This window comes from Anabas testudineus, chromosome 19 (assembly GCF_900324465.2).
Source record: "Anabas testudineus chromosome 19, fAnaTes1.2, whole genome shotgun sequence".
Taxonomy (NCBI): domain Eukaryota; kingdom Metazoa; phylum Chordata; class Actinopteri; order Anabantiformes; family Anabantidae; genus Anabas; species Anabas testudineus.
Window position 1 is genome coordinate 16,596,067 of NC_046628.1, and position 17,024 is coordinate 16,613,090.

The 17,024-nt window shown below is 42.1% G+C and overlaps 3 protein-coding genes across 3 annotated transcripts; all 3 read left to right on the forward strand.

Moving 5' to 3' along the window:
* The first annotated feature begins 14 nt into the window (after positions 1-14).
* fads6 (fatty acid desaturase 6) lies at positions 15-5,962 on the forward strand. Its single transcript, XM_026351900.1, is given in 8 exon segments — positions 15-65; positions 289-405; positions 408-597; positions 1,954-2,120; positions 3,262-3,442; positions 3,524-3,711; positions 4,475-4,654; positions 4,886-5,962. Coding segments are annotated over 8 exon segments (1,224 nt in total). The 3' UTR covers positions 5,036-5,962.
* A 510-nt stretch (positions 5,963-6,472) lies between these two features.
* trim16 (tripartite motif containing 16) lies at positions 6,473-12,529 on the forward strand. Its single transcript, XM_026351745.1, has 6 exons — positions 6,473-7,533; positions 9,779-9,874; positions 10,169-10,402; positions 10,698-10,869; positions 11,045-11,140; positions 11,719-12,529. The coding sequence occupies exons 1-6, from the start codon at positions 6,844-6,846 to the stop codon at positions 12,315-12,317; spliced, it is 1,887 nt and encodes a 628-aa protein (XP_026207530.1). The 5' UTR covers positions 6,473-6,843; the 3' UTR covers positions 12,318-12,529.
* Positions 12,530-13,513: 984 nt separating this feature from the next.
* tvp23b (trans-golgi network vesicle protein 23 homolog B (S. cerevisiae)) lies at positions 13,514-16,630 on the forward strand. Its single transcript, XM_026350598.1, has 7 exons — positions 13,514-13,589; positions 14,755-14,831; positions 14,955-15,099; positions 15,368-15,457; positions 15,594-15,719; positions 15,883-16,011; positions 16,101-16,630. Exons 1-7 carry the CDS (start codon positions 13,578-13,580, stop codon positions 16,125-16,127), a joined length of 606 nt encoding a protein of 201 aa, XP_026206383.1. The 5' UTR covers positions 13,514-13,577; the 3' UTR covers positions 16,128-16,630.
* Positions 16,631-17,024: the final 394 nt, after the last annotated feature.

Genomic DNA, 17,024 nt, shown 5'->3' on the forward strand with positions numbered 1-17,024 from the left:
GAGCGACATGCACAATGCATGAGACACCGGAGTGGAGGGAGAGCAGCAGCTTTGTGCGGCTCCCCGTGTGAGGATTTTGGGTCCATCTCATCAGACGTACGTCTCTGGGTTGTTGGGAAGGTTGTTCTCACTGCTGCTGTGGGAGTCAGCTGACAGAGAGATGAGGAGGAGGTGAGAGAGGAGGGTCCACGAGGCTCCTGAGGAAACAGGAAGGGGGCTGGGCTTGTCTCACAATGCTTCAAGCCAATAAGGACTTTCAAACAGCAAACTTTGACCTTCTGTGCTCAGGGTTTGTTCAGCGCCGGCTGCTCGCAACACAAACCGCATGGTGACTTTGTTTTGAGCTGTTCACTAGCACAGGTGCTGACATGCAGAATGTACCGGAGGAGTGGAGGGATGCCGGGGCGGAGGAGACATTAGTCAAGAGAAAGGAGGATTCGGAGTGCACCGGTGAAGAGATGAAGGATGGGGGCAGAGAGACGCTGATGATGGAGCTGACAAGGATGGTGCAGAAGATGGTGAAGGAGAGCAGCTGGTGGGAGAGGAGGGGGATCGATTGCAGCATCCTGGCAGCAGCGTTCCTCTGTCTACCACCGGGTAAGAAACTTAATTCAGCTGCTTCTTCATCTGTTTTAATGGTTTAAACATCCTCAATGTTGCTAATTAAAGTAAAAGTAAGAGAAAAGTAGAAACATGCAGCTTGAACGTGAGTTATTTTTCTGTCTTTAATCTGATGTAAACACATGAATCAGATGCAGAAATAAGAATCTGACATTAAAATTAGACACGCACCTGTTACTGTTTTACTTCTACTGTGCTGAATTGATCCTGTAGGATGATATCAATCCCACTTATCTGGGTCACTGATGGTCAGCTACTGACCTCAATTAGGACTCGACTCTTTTGTGACTAATGTAACTTGATCAGTGGCGGCTTTTAGCAGCACAACAGGACACTTGTCTCCACCTTGGTTTGTAATTTAGACTTGTGTCTCACTTAACATTGATCACTGCTGCGTCCGTGCTGCAGAAGCCGCTCTTTCTCTTGTGAGAAGAAACGTTGCTGCTAAAAAGTCTTGTTTGCTGCATCGAATTAATTATTTAATGTGATGAGACTGAGGTTGTCTTCTCATCACACTGTGAGTTCACGAACGGTCAGACAATAAAAGCAGAACACACCAAAACAACCAAGCAAATAACAGAGAAGAAGAAGCAGAATGGAAATGAAGTATGGAAACGATGCACAGTGATGTAATCATACACCGAACCTCCTGTGTGCTGAAACGCATGGAACAGTGAAAGATGATGTTTCCCCTGATCCTCCCGCTGCTCATGGTTGAAACTCACACCGCTGCTGCAGGAAGTGTCTGAGCAAATGAGACATGTAGGTTTTAGCAACATAGCAGTGACAGTGTAGTGAAGGCAACTACTGAACGTGTGGAAGTATCACTGAACAGGCCTGATGATTGCAGCTCCAGAGGGCGGAGAGGTCTGGTTACCTTTGGGACCGAGTCTCTGTGTGAAGCAACTGACACAAAGATTAGTTAAGACATTAAATGACCACAAAAAGTCACGAAACAACAAACAACAGGATGAAAAACAACCAAAGAGAGTCAGAGAATGTCTCAAAGGAGACACAGGAGGAGACACAGAGCAAAGTCAGAGTAAAAATCAAACTACAATTAAATAAGACATAAAACGACCAGTACGAACACAACATGAGATGACAGACAGATCCAAAATGATTAGAAAGACACAGACTGACCACAAATGTCTGCCTGAGGCCGTCGGCCCCATTTTATATGTCCTCGTTTACAGTTGGTCTGAAAACAGCTCATAGACAATGTGAAGGTGCAGAACTTAAGGTTGTGTCAGATGTAGAGAAGGAAGACGTGTAGCTCCTGTGAAATAAATCGTTTTGCATTGCGCCATATAATTCAAACACGTCTTGCAGCCTTCCTGCTGCTGTCTTCCTCCCAGATCCTGTGCTTTCCAGCAGGCCTGCTGCTGATGGGTGTGGCTCACGCCGTCATCACCGTCAAGGGGACCCATCTGGCCAGCCACGGGGCCCTGAGCGAGTCCCCGGCCTGGGGGAGGTTCTGGGCCGTCTTCTTCATCGAGGTGATGCGTTAAGAAATCAAGAGGTTGTCAATAAACTTCAGAGGCAAAGTTCGTACATGTAGAAACAGCACTGCTGGAGTGCCTGTGAGATTAGCTCTTAAAGGAATAATTCAACATTTTAGTCGCTTTCTTCAATAATTAGACTTAAATCACCTTCACCTGGACAAAAGGTGGAACTAGAAAATAACTTTCTATACCAGCAGGTGGCAGTAATCCGTATTCATCGTTCAAAAAAAGCCCACAGCAACAACTAGCCGACCGTTGGCTTGATGTGTGTACAGTTCAGTAATTAACACTGAAAAACGTCACGTGTTAATTTGTACAAAGTGACTCTCTTTTCAAAAGTCTCTTTTCAGATTCACAGCTTTCATTATGTACTGTGATGTTTAGCACAGAAACTGGTTCCTAGTTAACTGATATTTACAACAGAGTTATCAGATCAGTTGTTTGTGTGGCTAACGTACCCTTTAAACACTTTTAATGAACATAACACTATAATTCAAAGTTAGTTACGTTAACTAAGGTCATTTTTAAGATTCATAGTTAAAACTTTTACTGGACTTTGACTTTTCACACTACATTTTTATGAATTATACAAATCAAACATGTCATTTAGTGAGTTACAGAACAATAACTAGTATTAATTTAAACTGTTGTCGGACTAGACCTTTAACGTCCAGCTGCTACAAGTGTGAGACCGTGTTAATGAAGCAGAGTGAGACCTCCTGTTCAGACGGTCTAGACTAACTAAATTAATGTGAGGACTAAGATAAAATCATTTACTGCTTCTCCACAAGTTAATGATTATACTGTGTTTAATAAGCTTTAATAACATTAGTTCCAGACTAATCAAAGAAAATGAGCTTGAACCTGTGAAGAAAACTGAATGTGATAAATGTGATGTCACGTTTGCTGCTCGTTGCCCTCAGACAGTTTTTATCTGCTGATTAAAGCAAACACACGAAACTAGGATGAAATCAGTCGATGTCAATATTGACTTCTTCCTGCTTCATAATTTTCATTGACTGTTTTATGTGTCAGTGATGGTTTTCATAACCATGCCCTGTTTGTCTGCCTGTCTGTCTGCCTGCCTGCCTGCCTGCCTGTTTGTCTACCTGTCTGTCTACCTGTCTGTCCTCAGATCTGTGGGTCGTTCTCAGCTCGAGCCGGCGTCCATGGACACGTTAAGATGCATCATGCTCATACTAACGTCATTGGACTGGGTGACTCCAGCGTGTGGAAGGTCCCCTTCCTGCCGCGCACCGTCTACCTGTTCATAGCCCCCCTGGCCGTGCCCATCATCACGCCACTAGTTGCACTCGGTAAGAGGTCAGAGATCAGAGGACAGAGTTTTAATCACGTGTGATTTTCGTGTCACGGTTTCTTATTCTCTGGGGTTGCAGCTCAGCTCAGAGGACACTCGTGGGCCCTCATCGTCAGGACCGTCCTGATGGTAGCACTGGGCCTGTTTTCCCAGTACTGGCTGCTGATCCACGTCTCCGGGTTCCAGTCACGTTCCGGTGCTTTGCTCTGCATGCTCATGTGCAGAGCGATGTTCTCTGTTCCCTACATCCATGTCAACATTTTCCAGGTGAGCAACACCCTCAACTCTGAACTGTACCACACAGAACCATCCTCTAGGAAACCAGATCACCAGAGTTCTTAATGGTAAAACTGATGGATGTGGCATCATCCTCAACACAGTACGACAACATGAGGGATAAAAGAGGTTCTGACCCAGTTGGTCTTCATAAAAGGGGGGAGAAGCTAAAATCCAGTCTAGTGGCTGCAGGTCCAACTGCACATCTTTAGAACTTGGTGTGTTAATGGCTCTAAATTAATTTAAGCCTCTCACAGGCCGGGTCCAGACCGCTTCATGCCAGACCCTCATGAGAGCACCACTTGTTTGAGAACCTCTTGGCTGAATGCGTCTTTGTGTTCTGACAGATCGGACCCGTCAGTGAACTCAGGATAAAAAGGAACAATTCATGCATGAGTTTCTCTGATGGAGCCTGAGTCGTGCAGCTCATTGTTCATTGTTCTGATCAAAGTGTGAAGGTGGATTAGAAAACACGGCTCTTCATGTGAAGTCGAGCCTCTAACGAGGGAACGCGTTTGTTCTCTCTGGGGGGTCGGACTCAAACCTGTTCTCTCCTGTCTCCGGCTTCTGTTCTTGGCAGCTGTCCTATCTTTTTTCTCCCCTGAACTCGGTGCCCCCCAGTTCTTTCTACCTGAACTCCCATTTTCTATTTCTGCAGCAGTTTTCTTGCTGTTCATTCAGAAGCTGTTATTGTGATTAAAGCTGCAGAACCTGGTGTTCAGATTGTTCTGTAAAAACTGGGTGTCACCCTCAGCACATCGGCCTCCCCATGTTCTCCCCAACCCGACGACCAAAGAGGATCTACCAGATGACCCACGGAGTCCTGAACCTGCCGCGTAACCTGGTGCTGGACTGGACGTTTGGTCACTCGCTCATCAACTGCCACGTGGAGCATCATCTGTTCCCCTTCCTGTCGGACAACATGTGTTTAAAGGTGGGAAACAAACAGAATCACATGAATTACAGATGTTTGCGGTCACCTTGTGTCTTCATTACTCTGTCTGTTTGTAGATGTTTTTATTTTTTACCGATCATTTCTTTTTTGGTGTTTTATGTCTCTACTTGGCCACTCTCTCTGTGTCTTTGTACTTATTTTGCAGCTCTTTGTTGTTGACTCTTTGTGATAATTCTCTTTATAACCATCTTTCTTCCCACTACTCTGCAGGTGAAGCCTGTTGTCTCTAAATATCTGACTGAAAAGCAGCTTCCGTACCAGGAGGACAGCTACCTCTCCCGCCTGAGCCTCTTTTTCCACAAATACCAGGAGCTGATGGTGTTTGCTCCACCAATCACAGAGCTGGTGGGAGTGCAGTGATGAAGGAGGAACTGTTTAGATGGATTAGTGCCGCTGCTCATAAGCACAAGTGTTTTACTGCAGGTTTGAAACTGTAACACACGACGAACGCACTGAGACCTCTGTAGTGAGCTTTGATTTTAGGAGCTAAATTAACATCCTCGAGATTGATATTTAAATATTATATTAACTGAATGAACTAGAATAAAAGTGTGGGAGGAACTACGACTGTATAAAATCATTTTATCTAAATTAAAGCTTCATTAGATGTTGTTGTAGCTCATCTAACCTAAACTTTTAGTTCAGCTCATGTTCCATCTGTCAGTCCAGTCGACAGTTAGTCTTCACTTCTGGATCTGTTGTCTGCAGATTCAGTTCACACTTTAAATCTCTTCACTTTTACACAGTCACCTTAATCTTTGAGTTGACTTTTCTCTTCCTTTGACCTTTGGGCAGCACTGTGTTTGTTTTAATGCTACAAAAATCTATTGATTCTTTTTATGGGTTTATAAAAACTCTGAGTAGATCCATTATTGTGTTGCTGTACGAGCACAGATGGATCTCCAGCTGTGGAATACAAATCACTGTGATATGTGAGTGGTTCTTTAAACATGTGCATGTACAGCTACTAAAATCTGTCACCACGATCATTACAGTTGATGCCAAAGTGAGCCGCTGACCCCGTGACCTTTGTGAGACGTGCAGTGACAGACAGATAAAGCTAATAGGGACTGACCATGTGTGTTTTTTTTTACAGATAATAAAAATTGATATGAAATCTCAAACCGTTTTTATTCTAACAGGCAGTTCTGTGATATTAAGCGTTTCTGACTACATGATGTGTGAAGTTACAGTATTACTGGAGATACTGTGTTAATTCATTTCACGGCCACCTGTTGGCAGCAGACACAGAGTTTGTGGAGCCATAAAGTCTCTTTTATATCTGTGTTTAGTCTCCACTAAGTACTGAGAGACTTATCTGACTGTTTAGCCTCCAGATGCTCCACCGTGTTCATGAGCTGGTCTTCACTTTGTCAGAGTTCAAGATGTCAATCATCTGTTGTATCTGGAAACAAGAGCATGGGGTCAGTGGGAGTTAAACAAAACAGTAAAGCTGCAGGCAAAATAGACCCTAACTGAGCTCGACAAACCTCTGTGGAGGAGGCGAGCTGCAGGGTCAGGTGATACAGGAAACACTTTTCCAATTACAAACAGTCATTTGATTCTTAGTTCACATAAAAATATGGATGAATGCAGCTTTGTAACTTGGTCACGTGGGGGCAGGATCTGCACTGATGCTGCTTCGAGGCCTTTTCAGTCATGTGTTTGCATGAGCACTTTCCACTTGAACTTTGGAGCAGCTCAAGTGTTTACATGTGAAAGAGGAAGCAGGTAGAGGAATAAGAGGCCCCAGCAACGATTTCCTGTTTCACCATCATAATTCAGTCCAGCTGCAGAGCAGCCAAGACGTCTGTGAGTTCAGTAAGAAGAGAAGAGAAGCTGTTTTCAGTCATTATTCATGTGTAGGAATGCAACTCTACACCTCTCTGTTCATCTCAGCATGAGCTCCACCCTCGAGGGAAGCAAAGGGCGGTGATTGTGCGTGGGGGTTTGCCACTGCTCGCTGGTTTGTCTTCTTTTCAGCGTGTGAGTAGTGAAGTACAATCCTACTGAAACTACATGGCCTTGAACTGATATCATCAAGGTGTGGCTTCACTGTGATCCAGGAACAACTGTGAGCTGACAAGAGTGGTTGAACCAGTTCTTTTCAGAGAGAATAAGAGAGCGGACTTGAAGCCAGGCTGTCAGAGAAGAACTGGACTGGAGACATGGCGGATACAGCAGCTGCAGAAGACGCTCCCGTCCCCAAACAGCAGCTGTGTGGCATCTGCTCAGGTGCTCTGAGCGGAGACCAGCCGGCAGCCTGTGGTCACGCCGTTTGTGGCTCCTGCCTCGGGGACGAAAGCACAGGATGTCTCCAGTGTCTGCAGACAGCCGACAAGCCTGAACCTGCTCAAAGTCTAAACCAGGACGCAACGGAGGCCGAAGCTGCTGTGATCAAGAGCAAAGATGTTCAAGACTCAAACACGGGACAGGAGGTCAACCAAGAAGGTGTGAATGAGGACCCCCGGAGTCCTGAGGACAGGAAGGCAGAGGCAGAACCACAGGCGGAAGAAGAGGTCAAAGAAGAGAAGGTGAAGGAGGAACCTTTGGGTCCCGACGATGTGGTGTGCGACTCCTGCATCGAGAGCCCCCGCAGGGCCCTCAAGTCCTGCCTCACCTGCCTGGTGTCGTACTGCGAGTCCCACCTCCGGCCTCACCTGGAGAATACAAAATTTCAGAACCACCGGCTGGTGGAGCCGCTCAGGGACATCGAGAGGAGGACCTGCGAGAGCCACAAGGGGCCCCTGGAGCTTTTCTGCTCCGCTGACGCCTGCTGCATCTGTCAGGACTGTGTGACCGAGGACCACAGAGGCCACAACACCGAGCCTGTGATGGAGGCTCGCAGGCGGATTGAGGCAAGTGTTCCCAGGTCCTTCTCTCACATTGTGTTATTTTCCTTTTATTTGCATTATGCACTTCACAGATTAAGTCTTTGATGGTAAACGTAGCTTCATAAGAGAAAAACTAAAACATCAGACTGAACTGAATCTTCTTTAGTTCTAAAAACCAAAAGTAAGTGATAACAACAGTAGTTATTTCTCAGTGAGCACGGTTCACATTGTTTCAAGTCTCCCGTGACTTTGTTATCTGGCTTCTGAAGCTTTGTTTGTTTTCCTTGTTACTTTTTTATCTGTAGAAAAGGTGGAGTCAGCAACAGTCTGAGCACATTTTAAAAATGATCTTGAATAAATCAAAGTTCCTAATGTCAGATTTGAACAGCACAAGAGCCACTAAAGTACAGTTTCAGCTCCTTCAAGTCACTGTGTGCCTTCACGTGTGGAGAATAACTGTGTCCTACAGCTCTGAGAGATTTAATCATCAGCACCAGTGGATAAATGATGAAGCCTCCCAGTTGTTCTCACCTCCTACAATGCAGCTCTGATACCTTAATCCAACTAAAACAGTAACTCTGACTATATCCAGTGTAAAGGTGATCAGCTTCATCAGCGTTCACTGTCCTGCAGTAACACTGATACTCAGGCTTAAGAGGAAATCACCTTTGATTTTCAGCTTTCAGACGGTTCCCTTTAATTTCACAGTACAGATACAAAAAGGACAATAGAGTGAAATTGTTTCTTCTTAACTTCAGAGCTCCTGTTCCACTTCCAGTAAGAGATCTCACGCCATGGCTTTGTTTAGACCTCCTGCAGACTAGTTCCAGTTTGTTACTTGGTGAGAGTCTGTTTCTCTAAAAGATAATTACACGTCTGAAAAACAGTGAAGGTCTTTTGTTTTGACTGGGAAATAATAGAAAAAATCATTTACAAAACATAAAGCAAAGTAAAATCCAAAGAGCGTCCTCTGCAGAAACCAGTGATGCATGTTTGGTGTGGCGCCATTCATAGTTAATCATTTCTACACTTGTTATATCAGAAGACTAACTACTTAAAGGTCAAACAGAGGCTCCTCCATGTTTCCTCCACCTGATTTAGCTCATTTCCATGTACAGTACACAACAGGCATCAGGTAAACACATACAATTGTGTACATATAGATTATTATATAGAAGACCTTCCCTCCACCCCCTCCACACAGACTCAACTTAGTAGTTCTGTGCACTTATTGTCCTTGAAGTAGCTGAAGGTGATTACTGTGCTGTGTTAATAGGGTTCACATGCAAATCTGGTGGTATCATAGTGTAGTTGGTCACATTTTAACCAGCGGAGCTTCACCTGAGCAGATTTAATCCACAGTAGATATTAGACTGAGTTGTTCTTCCAAAGATCTGCTCTTTGCTTAGGTGACAAGAGGACTCGAGATCGTTTTCAGGTGCACTAGTTCAGATGGTGATGAGCTCCTGATAAAAGTGGTAATTACTAGGATAATGTCATAAATACGAGGCACACGCCGGAGCTGCAGCAGCACAAAATAATAAAATTATGAAAATAAAGATTATTTTTCTACAGCTATAAGTTAAATACTAATAATAATAAATACTCATTCAGGAATTTTGTGGATCAGACTATTTTTAACTTTAAATAATAAGTCAAATTAATCCATCACTTTAAGTTAATAAAAAAAAAAACTACAGTGTTTATGAATATTTTTTGTAGTTTAAAGAAAACAGTCATGGTGGAAACTTTAGAAAGAGTTAAGAAGGATTAAATATTTACCTGAATTTGTTGTTTTAAGTGATTGAAGGAGAGGATTTGACTTCTTCTACCAACATTATTATGTCAACACAACTCATAAAGTAAGCAAGTAATACTTCAATTTAAAAAGTTTACTCAAACCATTACATTTGGATTATTACCTTGTGAACATGCATTTAATGAATATGTTACCTCTCCAGATTTAGTCCACTCATCTGTCTATAATTTGGCTGTGAAGTGATTTTTTTAACATGAATTTCAAGTTGATTTTAATGCAGCTCCGCCCTCAGGGTCTAAACCTGTCTGGTGTTGTCTGAACCTGCTGCAGGAATTCAGAGTCCAGTGTGAAACAGGTCAATGTTCTGAAGTAACAAGGTAGAATAGGACGTGTGTGTTGGGAGGAAGCTAGAAAACAACACAGCTCTCCGGAAGTTTACATGTGGTTTACTTTACTTTGGGCTCTGTGGGCTGTGGTTTCTGAACTCTGTTCTCTTCTTGTTGTGTTCAGAGGGAACTGAAGGAGAAGCAGACTGAGATGGTGAAGACAGTGACAGCGGCAGAGAACGCCATCAACAAGCTTCAACTCAACACCGTCTCTATTGAGGTAAACTCACTGTATGACTGATCTGAAGTGACCTCTGAGCACGTCACAGGTATTAATCACAATACGAGCTATTTTGGTCTTGAGGACCCAGTAACATGATGTAGCAGAGCCTCCCTACCTGACAACTTTCCCTGAGGTGTGGGAGGAAATCCATGTTTTCATGTTAAGGGTGGGGTGAGGCAGCAAAATGTCTCCTCAATGAGGTGGCAGTTACATAACATGATGTCTTTTATATGCTATGAATAAGCGACGAATGCTCCTGTGATGTGTAATAAAAAAAACACTATTCTGCAGCAATCGGTGACTGAGGTGCGAGCGGTGATCGAGAGCCAGTTCGAGCAGCTGCAGGCGGTGGTGGAGAAGGCCAAGAAGGAGGTGACGGAGATCCTGGAGGGTGAACACAAGCAGGCAGTGAAGCAGGTGGAGGGCATTCAGGTCCACCTGGAGCAGAGGTGCACGGAGCTGAAGAAGAACCAGGCACAGATGGAGAAACTCTCCAGACACAAGACTGATGTGGACTTCTTACAGGTAACAGCAGTAACGGTATTATCACTAATTAATACGTGTATCTGGTGTAGTCTGTGAAGTACGTGGGTTACTGCAGAAGTCAGTAACTAAGTGCATCTTTGTAAAGAAACAGTGAAAGTACAGTATATATATAAATATCTGTGTTTTAGTGGTGTAAAAGGAACAATATCATAAAATGGAAATAAAGTAAAAAAAAAGCTAAACTGAATTGTACTTCATTAAAGTACTAAATGGAATAAAACCATAAACATGTATTTAAAGTGTTCAAATTGACTTGATGCTTGTTTGTTTTTAGGAGTATTCACAGTGGAAGAAAGAAGCCACTGACGTTTCTCTGCCTGGCGTCTACATCGGCCTGACGGACCAGCTGAAGTCCTTCAGCCGTGTGATCGTTGACTCCACACAGGAGCTCTGTGCCAGGGTTGTGTCTTCATACATCGAGAAAGTTAAAGAGACGTGCAACAACGGTGAGCACAGCATGCACAGACGGTTAGATAGTGGAAGTTCATGCTCAGCAAATGACGGATTCATCCGGTGTGTCATGTATAACTGAGAGAGAATGTACTGAAATATTTAAAGTATGTTAGTTTGAGTCACCTGTGATGATTATCACACACTGAAATATTTGTTCTTGCATTTCAGATAAAATGGGAATAAAGACGACAGTTCAAGAAATGGTTTCTAGGAAACAGAACATGTCTCTTCCAGATCCGGTGACACACGCTGACTTCCGCAAATGTAAGTGTGTTTCTGTTTGTACGTGAGTGAAGGGCTTCACTCACTCGTCATCCACGTCGTGTTCATCCCAAAAGTTCTGTTGTTGTTGTTGTTGTTGTTCTGCTGCCATTTTGTGTTCCCCTGACTGCTTCTCCCGTCAGTTTCTCCTTTTAATTGTGTCTGTGTTAAAACTGGCTCCTTTAAAAACCGAATTAACACTTAACTATTTAAGTCACTTTTGCAGTAACCTAAATAACACCTACACCTCTCTAAAACATTTCTTCAGCTTCTCAGTCATCAGTCACATCATTTCCTCTCTGTTGCTCTCACATGACGACGACACCACCATCAGTTACTCACACATACTTTAGCTCCTTTGAAGATACTGGTTTTACTGGTGGGAAACATTTGCTGCTTCCCACCTTCCTGCTGCACGGAGACATTACTGTAGAATTTCTTTTGTGTAACATGTAAAACACAGATGAGACCTTTGGAGGAGATCCAGTTCAGCTACTGTGACGCTGGTGACCTCACCACCAGTTACATTCCTGTCATATGATGTCTGACAGTGACCTAACATTGTGAAATTCTTCTTCCAGATGCCACCCATGTCAGTTACGATGCTGACACTGCTCATAAGTTCCTGCGGCTGACAGAAGAAAACAGGAAGGTGATGAACACCACGCCCTGGCAGCACCCTTACCCTGACTTACCTGCACGCTTTGAGAACTTGCGCCAGGTTCTGGCCACTGAGAGCTTCTATCTGGGCCGGCACTACTTCGAGGCAGACATCAGCGGTGAGGGCACACACGTGGGTCTGACCTACCAGAGCATCGACCGGAAGGGCAACGAGAGCAACAGCTGCATCACGGGAAACAACTTCTCCTGGTGTCTTCAGTGGAACGGACGGACCTTCTCCGCCTGGCACAGCGGGGTGGAGACCCCTCTCAGTGTGGAGAAGTTCACTCGTATTGGAGTGTACGTGGACTATGTGAAAGGCCTCCTGGCTTTCTATGGAGTAGATGACAACATGACACTGATCCACAAGTACAAGGCAGAGTTCCTGGAGCCTCTGTATCCGGCTTTCTGGCTGCCTAAAAAGGAGAATATCATCGTCTTGGTTGCACCTGGGGATCCAATACGGCTCAAAAGCCCCTCTCCTCCCATTTCACCTCCAAACGGATCTGTTGCTTCATGATTGGACGTCAGTGTTTTCTGGATCAAACAGTATTGATGCATAACAGACTCCTTGTCTGAAAGATAAAAGGAAAAATTTCATATAGCAACACGCTGTATGAAGCTGTTTACAGTTCATCATTTTTCACATAAGATCTACTAAGGTTCATATTTATACTCATGTTTGTGTGCTGTTCTGTACTTTTACTGTGAATTAACAGATGTCCTATATTTCCTGTGTGCAAATAAAAATTTGAATCTGCTTTTATTTAAAAAACAGCTTGTCTTCAAAGTTTGAACGTCGCCACTGCACCAAACCACCAGACATCTGTTTTTCATAGACTGCTTTGAAAATGATCCAGCACATAAATCTTGTATTCAGACAGAAAAAATTTGCACGACATGAGCGTCAGAAACAAATAAAGTGTCTTGACCAGAGTCTGTCTCTGATATTCAAGATGTCACATTCACCAATATGATCTCAAACACTGCATAAGCACAGGTTTTATGTTTAGATTGACATCCATCAGACAACTACTTTCATCAGCCAATGAGCCCAAACATACAGTTAGAACCGTCCCAGAGACAAGAATAAGGAGTCACACTACAAATGATGTGACCACCACACAGTACTCAGATCAGTAACTCCAGTAAATGTAGGAATATCACAGTGCAGAGTTCAGTATTACTTTAAAACTATTTTCAGGCCATTCAAGTCACAAAGAAACAACAGCTAAGGCTCAGGTGTGTCAGGCCTACACAGATAGCAGACCAAGAACATTGTTATATTATTACATTATTTTGTATTACTAATCCAATTCTGAATTAATACTTAATTACCACAGCACAAAAGCATCTGCTTCAGATTCAGTATATTCCATTGTTATTTTCAAAGAAACAACAGCAGCAAAAACAAACTGTGAACTCACAGTTAGAATAATGTTTGTGCATCTCACACACAACATCTGGACTTTGAAACATTCAAATCAAATCCAGATGTTTTCCCAGTGTGTTTTATTTTGAAAATATTGATGTACAGCACGACCTAAAGAATTTAGTCATTTTAGAATTAACCAGTATTTTTGTCTTATCATGTTCTTTGTTCATTCACTTCATTCACTTTTACATAACACGTTTATAAAACCACAGTTATTATCTAATTTTATTTTTTTATTAAAATAAATACGTAACCCCACCACTGACGCAGCACGCTGTGGTCACATGACGACGTCGTACAGTGACGTGGAACTGAGCATGTAAGCAGGAATAGTCTATTTTCAACATGATAACAAACGTAAGTAACTTATATGTAATGTTTTGTCTTCCAGTGTGAAACTGCTAACGTAGCCACATCGATTAGAACAATTAACGACTGTAAATTTAGTTAATCAGCGCAAAAGGTAGTGTACAAGGTGAACATCTGTCGGACCAAAGCTAACTGAAGTTAGCTAGCTATCTAGCTTACATGGTTACACTGCTAACGTTAGCTTAGCTTAGCTTAACTTAAACGTCTCCAAAACCACGGAAATGTTCTGTTTTTACCCGATAAATAGTCTCAGACGTTTGTGATTTAGATTCATGTACTTATATATTAACGTCAAATTAGCAACTGTAATCACCAGTGTTAGCTAAAAGTAGCTTTGTGAGCTGCTTTGCCTTCCTTTAAAATTTTGCCGTTTAAAGTAACGAAAACACAAATTTAACCTGAGCTACATATAAAATTCAGGTGGATTTGTGTTGTTTAGTCATATTTAGCTGAGTTAAAGTAAGTAAATGACTTTGACAAGTAATCAACGTTGATACCCAACAGCTGGCTTCAGTATATAATGCTAGTTAAACACAGAACCACAACTTCACTCCTCAGTTGACGTTTTGTTAGTAAAACCATCACATAAACCTTTAAATTACACTAAAACAACTTTACTTGTTAACTTATAAACGTCCTTATATGACATGTCCAGCCAAACTTAATGTATGACCACAGGAGGAGATGCAGTTACATTTACATTTAGTCATTTATCAGACGCTTTTCTACAAAGTGTGAGGTACAGGGGAGATTTCTGAGCCAAGGAGAAGAACTAGAAAGTAAAGTTCTCAGTTGAGCTCCTTCAGTTTTAGAAGTGTAAGATTTCGTAATGCTGAGGTTGGAACTGCCAGGCAGGAGGTGTAGAGGAAGACCAAAGAGGAGATGTATGGATGTAGTGAGAGAAGATGGAGGACAGGGTTATATGGAGGCTGATGATGTGCTGTGGGGACATCTGAAAGCAATCAGTCGAAAGGAATTTCTCTACAGTTGTATGGAGAGGCTCAGTCTTGCTGAATACAACAGATCAAGAATTTCTGAACAGAGTTTAATGTTATTATGATTCTTCTGCTCCTGTGACCCATTGACTGTCCAACTATAAACAGAGATTTGTTTACCTGTATGTCTCTAATTTTGTTCCCTATTGATTCTTCAGGACGCCAATGATGAAGATGTGTCTCTGTTCGATGCAGAGGAAGATGCAGGTAAAAGGTCAAAGAAGACAAATATTAAGTAAGTTTAACAGAGGGCGTAAAACTTGCTGAGCAGTTAAACTGAAACTGTCATGGTTGCTGCTGATTTGCAGATTTGTTTTTGTTGCAAAAATTCTTAAGATAGATTTTCACTATTTTCCAGGCACCCCGTGGCGTCCTTCTTTCACCTCTTCTTCAGAGTTGGTGCCGTCCTCGTGTACCTGCTCTGTGAACTTTTGAGTAAAAGTTTCATCGCCTGTATGGTCACAATCATCCTTCTGCTCTCATGTGACTTCTGGACTGTAAAGGTAGATCTTTAACTTTTTTTTAAAGATAAAAGTTGCCTTCTTGTTGCTGCAGTTATAAAAGAGCAGGGAACGTGGAAACCCTCTTTACCTTTTCAGGGACGTCACAAGATTGAATCAGCAATTTGAAAGATTAAGTGTAAATTGACATCAAACTAAGTATTTTAAAATCTCAGACATTTGAAGATGTCACTATTTTTATACATTTTATACTGTAGGTGTTTGAGAAATAACCTTCAGATATATTGAAATACCATAAATGCATTTACAGAACATCACTGGGAGGTTGATGGTTGGTCTAAGGTGGTGGAACCAGGTGGACGATGATGGACGAAGCCACTGGGTGTTTGAGTCGAGGAAGGTAATTCATTTGATCCACGTGAGGGGCCTTAACCTCGCAGGATATTAAGCTCTCGTGCTGTATACAGTTGATAAATGCACCTGTTTGGTGTCAGGAGGCAGATTTACTATCACTGAGAATATGTTGCTTTCCTCAGGATGCTGGGAAGATGCAAGCTTCAGACTCTGAGTCGCGAATCTTCTGGCTCGGGCTGATCATTTGCCCAGTCCTCTGGGTCATCTTTGCCTTCAGCACCCTCTTTTCTTTCAAGATTAAATGGCTGGTGAGATTTAAACTTGAACAAACAAACAATTTCTATAAATGTCTTTTGTGTCTGCTGTGGGTCCAAAAAATAAAAGTCAGGTTAAGTCTGTAAACACTGATTTGCTGCTGATTTACATTAGCCAGGTTACTTAAGTTCATGTAAATGTCATCTTCCTTCTCAGCCTGTAGTGATCATGGGTTTGGTGTTACAAGGAGCCAACCTCTACGGATACGTGCGGTGTAAAGTGGGAGGCAAGACCAGCTTGAAGAATGTGGCTACAAATTATTTTGGACGTCAGTTCCTCAAACAGGTGTTGTGATGTTTTTAAATAAAACAAGCTCAATAGTTGGGTCATTTGTCAGTTTTCAGAAAATCTGAATGCATGTTTTTCTTTTGCAGGCGCTGTCTAAAGAAGGGGAATCCTAGGGTGCAGCTCTGCGATTTTAACGTTTGCATTATTCTTAATGCTACAACAAATAATCTCTTAGCAAGTGGACATCTCTTTGTAACATGAGCTGAAAATAACAGTTTGGATTTAGTTTAGTTTTCTTTTTAACATAATGTTTGACTCAGTCAGAAAGAATCTTCTTTATTTTTTAAGTGCATGACTGAGACAGGTGTGACTGTAGTTTGGTGTGTTACTTAGTTCCACAGCTCCCTCATGTTGTTCAGTTAGTTTTCTTCATTGCTTCTCAACTTTAATCTTTATAAAATAGAAAAATGTAGTTCTGACAGGAATTGTACAAACTTTAGCGTTTGTATAATAGAAAGGGTTGTAAAGTGTAAAGTATCCCAGGAGACTTGTAAATATGTATGTAAAGAAATCATGTGCAACATCTTCTTTTGTGCAAATACATTTGTAACATTTTTCTGAACAGTGTTTATTTTAATTTTATTTTTGCAAATGAAAACATGCAAGTTGAGTCTGATTGGTTCTTCAGTGTTTTTTTTAAATCACACACTTAAGATCTGTGTGAATTTTAAACAAAAGGAACAATAATGCGAAAATAATGCGTTTTTACTACATTTACCTTGTTAATTTAATTGAAAATTCTTGAGCCACCACGTAAACATACTCCCATTACAAGAAAAAGGTCTGAATTTAAAATCCTATTTATGTAAAAGGGATTTTAAATCCTTAAACGACTCATTCTGAAGAGAAATGAAAAATGTTTACTGCAGTGACGTATTGTTCAGTAGTTTTAATTCTATATCATCACTGATTTAACACATTCACTGTCTTTTTGTGGTATTAGAAACATTTTGAGCAGTTATTCGAACACAATCTGAGAAGATGAAGGACGTTTAATGTTTGTTTTTATT

Bases quoted from the DNA above. Each gene is read 5' to 3' on its own strand.
- trim16 (XM_026351745.1), top strand. From the start codon at position 6,844: ATGGCGGATACAGCAGCTGCAGAAGACGCTCCCGTCCCCAAACAGCAG. The intron at 10,403-10,697 runs GTAACAGCAGTA...GTTTGTTTTTAG, and splicing joins CTGATGTGGACTTCTTACAG to GAGTATTCACAGTGGAAGAA. The intron at 10,870-11,044 runs GTGAGCACAGCA...CTTGCATTTCAG, and splicing joins TAAAGAGACGTGCAACAACG to ATAAAATGGGAATAAAGACG.
- tvp23b (XM_026350598.1), top strand. The intron at 15,720-15,882 runs GTGAGATTTAAA...CTTCCTTCTCAG, and splicing joins CTTTCAAGATTAAATGGCTG to CCTGTAGTGATCATGGGTTT. The intron at 16,012-16,100 runs GTGTTGTGATGT...TTTCTTTTGCAG, and splicing joins GACGTCAGTTCCTCAAACAG to GCGCTGTCTAAAGAAGGGGA.